General features: G+C 54.4%; 1 protein-coding gene across 1 annotated transcript in view; it reads right to left on the bottom strand.

Moving 5' to 3' along the window:
- Positions 1-3,357: 3,357 nt before the first annotated feature.
- Positions 3,358-7,978, bottom strand: part of LOC132399572 (protein ENTREP2-like) — a 34,626-nt gene continuing 30,005 nt past the window's right edge. Inside the window, exon 12 of the mRNA XM_059980083.1 lies at positions 3,358-3,893. Coding sequence (XP_059836066.1) covers positions 3,708-3,893 — 186 coding nt within the window. The 3' untranslated portion in view covers positions 3,358-3,707. The remainder of the gene's footprint in view (positions 3,894-7,978) is intronic.

Genomic DNA, 7,978 nt, shown 5'->3' with positions numbered 1-7,978 from the left:
AATTTCTTAACTCTACCATCAAGGATTCCATATCTTACAACCCTCTTCCTAAGGATTTGGTCTCATTTTTAACCACTCCACCCAGCCCATCCAATGTGTGTCCTTGGATGTTAAACTCCCAACTATGATCTTCTTTCAGCCATGACTCAGTGATGCCCACAATGTCACACCTGCCAATCTCTAACTGAGCTACAAGATCATCTACCTTATTCCATATACCATGTACATTCAAATATAACACCTTCCGTCCTGTATTCATTGCTTTTTTTGGACTTTGGCCCCCCCTGTGACACTTTAACTCATCCTACTGGCAGCAATTTTGCCCTATCATCAGCCTGTCCTTCCTCACAGTCTCACTACACACTGCTTCTAATCATATACCACCTGCTCCATCCTCAGCCCTATCACTCTGGTTCGCACCCCACCCTGCTAAATTAGTTTTAACCCTCCTCAACAGCTCTAGCAAACCTGCCTGCAAGGATATTGGTCCCTCTTTTGTGCAGGTCTTACCTTTCCGAGAAGATATCCCAATGATCCAGAAATTTGAAGCTCTGCCTCCTGCATCAATTCCTCAGCCACACAATCATCTGCCAGATCACCCTATTCTTACCCTCACTGGCACGTGGCACAGGGAGCAATCCAGAGATTACTACCCAACTTTTCAGCTTTCTACCCAACTCCCTGTTCAGGACCTCCTCCTTTTTCCTATCGCTGTCATTGGTGCCAATACATACCACGACTTCCGGCTGCTCACCCTCCCTCCCTCTTTAGAAAGCTGTGGACCTGATCTGAGATATCCCTGCCCATGGCACCTGGGAGGCAGCATACCTTCCAGGGGTCTCTTTCACACCCACAGAATCTGCTGTCTTCTTGTCTAATTTAGGAATCCCCTAACACCACTGAACTCTTCTTCTCCCCCCGTTCCCCTCTGACAGACTCACTGCCAGAAACCTGGTCACCGAGAGGCCGCCCCTCGCCAAAATGGTACAATTATTATCGAGGAGAATGGCTACAGGGGCACTCTGCACTGTCTACCTATCCCCCTTGCCCCTCCTGACAGTCACCGAGTTTACCTGCCCCCTTCAACTCAGGTTGCCTACCTGCCTGCACCTCCTGCTTTCCCCGTATGAGCTGAAGGTCACCTGCTGTCCTTGAGCCTGCTAGAGTGTGAATCTTCGACCCGATGGGAGAAAGGAAAATCGAGGCAGTGGGAGAGCAGGCAGGGTCTGTGGAGAAGGTCGGTCAGGAGTTTGCCATTTTCTGTTAACTGACTCGTACGAAACATCCTCTCTCCCATCCCTGTCGTAGAGTCTGCACCAACCATTCTGTTGCTGTGGTGGTCTAAAGGGTCCCTGTCCCTGGTGTAAAACTTCAAAGGACGTGCTCTGGCATTGGTGTCAAGATTCCTGACTGCTGAAGAAATGTGATCTGAGTTGACTTTGACCGTGGAACGATTGTTGGTGCCAGACAGGGTGGTTTGAGTATCTCAGATTTTCACACACAACAGTTTCTACAATTTAGAGAATGGTGTGAAAAAAAATCCTGAGGGGCAGTTCTGTGGCTGAACTCACCTTAGTGGATACGGCCCAGTCGGTCACAGGTAAAGCCCCCCCCCCCACCATTGAGCACATCTACACGGAGCACTGTCACAGAAAAGCAGCATCCATCACCTGGGACCCCCACCACCCAGGCCGTGCTCTCTTCTCGCTGCTGCCATCAGGAAGAAGGTACAGGAACCTCAGTTCTCACACCACCAGGTTCAGGATCAGTTATTACCCCTCAACCATCAGGCTCCTGAACCAGAGGGAATATCTTCACTTGCCCCATCACTGAAATGTTCCCACAACCTATGGATTCGCTTTCAAAGACTCTTCATCTCATGTTCTCGATATCCATTGCTTAATCTTTGTGTTTGTTTTCCTTTTGCATTTGCACAGTTTGCTGTCTTCTGCACATCGGTTGTTGGTCCGTGCAATCTTTCACTGATTTCAGTGCTTTCACTGTGTATGCCTGCAGGGAAATAAACCTCAGGGTTGACGTGGATGCCCTTTGATGATAAATTTACTCTGAAAGGGGTCAGGGGGGCACGGGCTGACAGGAAGGAGACAGTAACTCAAATAACCGCGCATTACAGCAGTGGTGTGCAGACGCCCAATTCTGAATGGACTGCACATCGAACCATGAAGTGGATGGTCTACAGCAGCAGGAGACCTGATACATACACCCCAGTCTGCCAGGCACAGAACGAAGTGGCCACAGAGTATTGAAATGGGAATGGAGCAATACCACAACATAACTGTAATCAGGGGCAGAGACAACGCAACGTATAGAGATATAGAGGTTTCATTTATTGTATATATTTATTGCAACATTCTCAGTCTCTGCAATGCTTTTATTCTCCATCTTCTGCCACCCAGTTCCTCCTGAGACCTCGTGCCCCTCATGGGGCAGTAAGAAAGGACAGATTCCCCACACTGATCCCCCACCCTCCATGTTCAAAGACCCAGCCACTCTTCCCTCAGCTGAACAACATTCCCCCCACCTGATCTCCATCCTCGAATGTAAACCTGAGCAGTCAGGGTCAGTAAACTATTCAGCTATGGACTACAGCACACAATTACCTTCCAGCAATGCCAAACTCAACAGTGGAATTAACTCCCTCTGCACTGTCCCATCACACACACACTCCCAGGGTCAGACACAGAGTGAAGTTGCTTCTACAGCAGGCGTTCCCAACCTTTGTTATGCTGTGTATCAATAACATTAAGCAAAGGGTCCATGGACCCTAGATTGGGAACTCACTCTCGGGGTCAGACACAGAGAGAAACTCCCTCCACACCATCCCATCACTCACTCCCGGGGTCAGACACAGAGTGAAGCTCCCTCTACACTGTCCCATCACTCACTCCCGGGGTCAGACACAGAGTGAAGCTCCCTCTACACTGTCCCATCACACACTCCCGGGGTCAGACACAGAGAGAAGATCCCTCTACACCAGGGTGTTCCAACCTGGGTCCATGAACTCCATCGGCTCCATGGTATAAAAAAGATTGGGAATCCTTGTACTACACTGTCCCATCATCGACTCTCAAGAGACAGACCTGGAGTGAAGTTGTCCCACCAACAATGCTCGGATTGGGGAAAGCACTCAATTCTCTGGAGAGGTCTCCGCAGGTTGGCCCTGACCCTCGACCCCTCCACCCCACTGGGTGGTTCCATAGAGAGATGGCATGCATTGTGCGAATCCTAACACCCCGGCCAGGCTAATAGCACCAAGCATCGAAGTGACCCTTGACCCCACCCCTTCTCCCACCCACCCTGCAGCAAGCTACCCCAGCAGAGCCCACCCCAAGCCAGCGGGGCCTCAGATACCCCCTCCCTCCTGCCCCCATTCAAATACCCCTTCCGGGGCAAGCAGTGAGTAGTCTGGAGTATAAACCCTCCCCTATTTACAAGGGCATCATGCAGGTCTGGAAAGAGCTGGCCTAACCCCTCATCCACCCTGTCCAATCTCAGAGGGCTTGTGGGGGGGAAGAGGGGAGCAGCCAGCAGTGGGAGGCTCCCTACTTATAAATCCCACTGCCTCCCACAACATATCCCCAGCTGGGATGCAATGGGCAAAGATGTCCTCCACGTCCCCGTTGATCGACCCAGCAACCATCACCCAGGATTCCAGGAGATGGTGAGGTGTGGGGAGGGGGCAGCTGTCAAAGGACAGTCTCCCGATAGACTCCGATCAGACTGTGGGGGCGGCTTCCCTCCAGCGCGCCAGCCGAGAAGAGACGGTGCATGCTGGAGGCCGAGGAGTTGATATCTCCACAGCTCTGAAGGTGCAGGCTTTCCTGGTGCATCGGGTGTTGCCTCGCGCTGGCTATTCCCAGGCTCCGGAATACCTGGGGGGGGAGAGGTGGGGCAAACAGGGTTGGGGGGGGTAATATCAAACACAAGTGAAGCTCCCTCCCATCACACACTCCCGGGTCAGACACAGAGTGAAACTCCCTCCACACTGCCCCATCACACACTCCCGGGGTCAGACACAGAGTGAAACTCCCTCCACACCGTCCCATCACACACTCCCGGGGTCAGACACAGAGTGAAACTCCCTCCACACCGTCCCATCACACACTCCCGGGGTCAGACACAGAGTGAAACTCCCTCCACACCGTCCCATCGCACTCTCCCGGGGTCAGACACAGAGTGAAACTCCCTCCACACCGTCTCATCACACACTCCCGGGGTCAAACACAGAGTGAAGCTCCCTCCACACTGTCCCATCACACACTCCCGGGGTCAGACACAGAGTGAAACTCCCTCCACACTGTCCCATCATACACTCCCGGGTCAGACACAGAGTGAAACTCCCTCCACACTGTCCCATCACACACTCCCGGGATCAGACAGAGTGAATCTCCCTCTACACCGTCCCATCACACACTCCCAGGGTCAGAGACAGAGTGAAACTCCCTCCACACTGTCCCATCACACACTCCCGGGGTCAAACACAGAGTGAAGCTCCCTCCACACTGTCCCATCACACACTCCCGGGGTCAGACATAGAGTGAAACTCCCTCCACACCGTCACATCACACACTCCCGGGGTCAGAGACAGAGTGAAACTCCCTCCACACTGTCCCATCACACACTCCCGGGGTCAAACACAGAGTGAAGCTCCCTCCACACTGTCCCATCACACACTCCCGGGGTCAGACACAGAGTGAAACTCCCTCCACACTGTCCCATCACACACTCCCGGGTCAGACACAGAGTGAAACTCCCTCCACACTGTCCCATCACACACTCCCGGGATCAGACAGAGTGAATCTCCCTCTACACCGTCCCATCACACACTCCCGGGGTCAGACACAGAGTGAAACTCCCTCCACACCTTCCCAACGCACACTCCCGGGGTCAGACACAGAGTGAAACTCCCTCCACACCTTCCCAACACACACTCCCGGGGTCAGACACAGAGTGAAACTCCCTCCACACCTTCCCAACACACACTCCCGGGGTCAGACATAGAGTGAAACTCCCTCCACACTGTCCCATCACACACTCCCGGGGTCAGACACAGAGTGAAACTCCCTCCACACTGTCCCATCACACACTCCCGGGGTCAGACACAGAGTGAAACTCCCTCCACACTGTCCCATCACACACTCCCGGGGTCAGACACAGAGTGAAACTCCCTCCACACCGCTCCATCACACACTCCCGAGGTCAGAATGAAACTCCCTCCACACCGTCCCATCACATACTCCCGGGGTCAGAATGAAACTCCCTCTACACCGTCCCTTCACACACTCCCGGGGTCAGACACAGAGTGAAACTCCCTCCACTCTGTCCCATCACACACTCCCAGGGTCAGACACAGAGTGAAACTCCCTCCACACTGTCCCATCACACACTCCCGGGGTCAGACACAGAGTGAAACTCCCTCCACACCGTTCCATCACACACTCCCGAGGTCAGAATGAAACTCCCTCCACACCGTCCCATCACATACTCCCGGGGTCAGAATGAAACTCCCTCTACACCGTCCCATCACACACTCCCGGTGTCAGACACAGAGTGAAACTCCCTCCACACAGTCCCATCACACACTCCCGGGGTCAGACACAGAGTGAAGCTCCCTCTACACCGTCCCATCACACACTCCCGGGGTCAGACACAGAGTGAAACTCCCTCCACACCGTCCCAACACACACTCCAGGGGTCAGAATGAAACTCCCTCCACACCGTCCCATCACACACTCCCGGGGTCAGACACAGAGTGAAACTCCCTCCACACTGTCCCATCACACACTCCCGGGGTCAGACACAGAGTGAAACTCCCTCCACACTGTCCCATCACACACTCCCGGGGTCAGACACAGAGTGAAACTCCCTCCACACTGTCCCATCACACACTCCCGGGGTCAGACACAGAGTGAAACTCCCTCCACACCGTTCCATCACACACTCCCGAGGTCAGAATGAAACTCCCTCCACACCGTCCCATCACATACTCCCGGGGTCAGAATGAAACTCCCTCTACACCGTCCCTTCACACACTCCCGGGGTCAGACACAGAGTGAAACTCCCTCCACACTGTCCCATCACACACTCCCGGGTCAGACACAGAGTGAAACTCCCTCCACACTGTCCCATCACACACTCCCGGGATCAGACAGAGTGAATCTCCCTCTACACCGTCCCATCACACACTCCCGGGGTCAGACACAGAGTGAAACTCCCTCCACACCTTCCCAACGCACACTCCCGGGGTCAGACACAGAGTGAAACTCCCTCCACACCTTCCCAACACACACTCCCGGGGTCAGACACAGAGTGAAACTCCCTCCACACCTTCCCAACACACACTCCCGGGGTCAGACATAGAGTGAAACTCCCTCCACACTGTCCCATCACACACTCCCGGGGTCAGACACAGAGTGAAACTCCCTCCACACTGTCCCATCACACACTCCCGGGGTCAGACACAGAGTGAAACTCCCTCCACACTGTCCCATCACACACTCCCGGGGTCAGACACAGAGTGAAACTCCCTCCACACCGCTCCATCACACACTCCCGAGGTCAGAATGAAACTCCCTCCACACCGTCCCATCACATACTCCCGGGGTCAGAATGAAACTCCCTCTACACCGTCCCTTCACACACTCCCGGGGTCAGACACAGAGTGAAACTCCCTCCACTCTGTCCCATCACACACTCCCAGGGTCAGACACAGAGTGAAACTCCCTCCACACTGTCCCATCACACACTCCCGGGGTCAGACACAGAGTGAAACTCCCTCCACACCGTTCCATCACACACTCCCGAGGTCAGAATGAAACTCCCTCCACACCGTCCCATCACATACTCCCGGGGTCAGAATGAAACACCCTCTACACCGTCCCATCACACACTCCCGGTGTCAGACACAGAGTGAAACTCCCTCCACACAGTCCCATCACACACTCCCGGGGTCAGACACAGAGTGAAGCTCCCTCTACACCGTCCCATCACACACTCCCGGGGTCAGACACAGAGTGAAACTCCCTCCACACCGTCCCAACACACACTCCAGGGGTCAGAATGAAACTCCCTCCACACCGTCCCATCACACACTCCCGGGGTCAGACACAGAGTGAAACTCCCTCCACACTGTCCCATCACACACTCCCGGGGTCAGACACAGAGTGAAACTCCCTCCACACTGTCCCATCACACACTCCCGGGGTCAGACACAGAGTGAAACTCCCTCCACACTGTCCCATCACACACTCCCGGGGTCAGACACAGAGTGAAACTCCCTCCACACCGTTCCATCACACACTCCCGAGGTCAGAATGAAACTCCCTCCACACCGTCCCATCACATACTCCCGGGGTCAGAATGAAACTCCCTCTACACCGTCCCTTCACACACTCCCGGGGTCAGACACAGAGTGAAACTCCCTCCACTCTGTCCCATCACACACTCCCAGGGTCAGACACAGAGTGAAACTCCCTCCACACTGTCCCATCACACACTCCCGGGGTCAGACACAGAGTGAAACTCCCTCCACACCGTTCCATCACACACTCCCGAGGTCAGAATGAAACTCCCTCCACACCGTCCCAACACACACTCACGGGGTCAGAATGAAACTCCCTCCACACCGTCCCATCACACACTCACGGGGTCAGAATGAAACTCCCTCCACACTGTCCCATCACACATTCCCGGGGTCAGACACAGAGTGAAACTCCCTCCACACTGTCCCATCACACACTCCTGGGGTCAGACACAGAGTGAAACTCCCTCCACAACGTCCCATCACACACTCCCGGGGTCTGACACAGAGTGAAACTCCCTCCACACCGTCCCATCACACCCTCCCGGGGTCAGACACAGAGTGAAACTCCCTCCACACCGTCCCATCACATGCTCGCAGGATCAGCGAATGAAGCTCTCTCTGCACCATCCCATCACACACTTCTAGGGACAGACA

Source organism: Hypanus sabinus, chromosome 9 (assembly GCF_030144855.1).
Source record: "Hypanus sabinus isolate sHypSab1 chromosome 9, sHypSab1.hap1, whole genome shotgun sequence".
NCBI lineage: Eukaryota > Metazoa > Chordata > Chondrichthyes > Myliobatiformes > Dasyatidae > Hypanus > Hypanus sabinus.
Note: the sequence above shows the minus strand (reverse complement) of the source record. Positions and strands in the feature narration are given on the sequence as shown.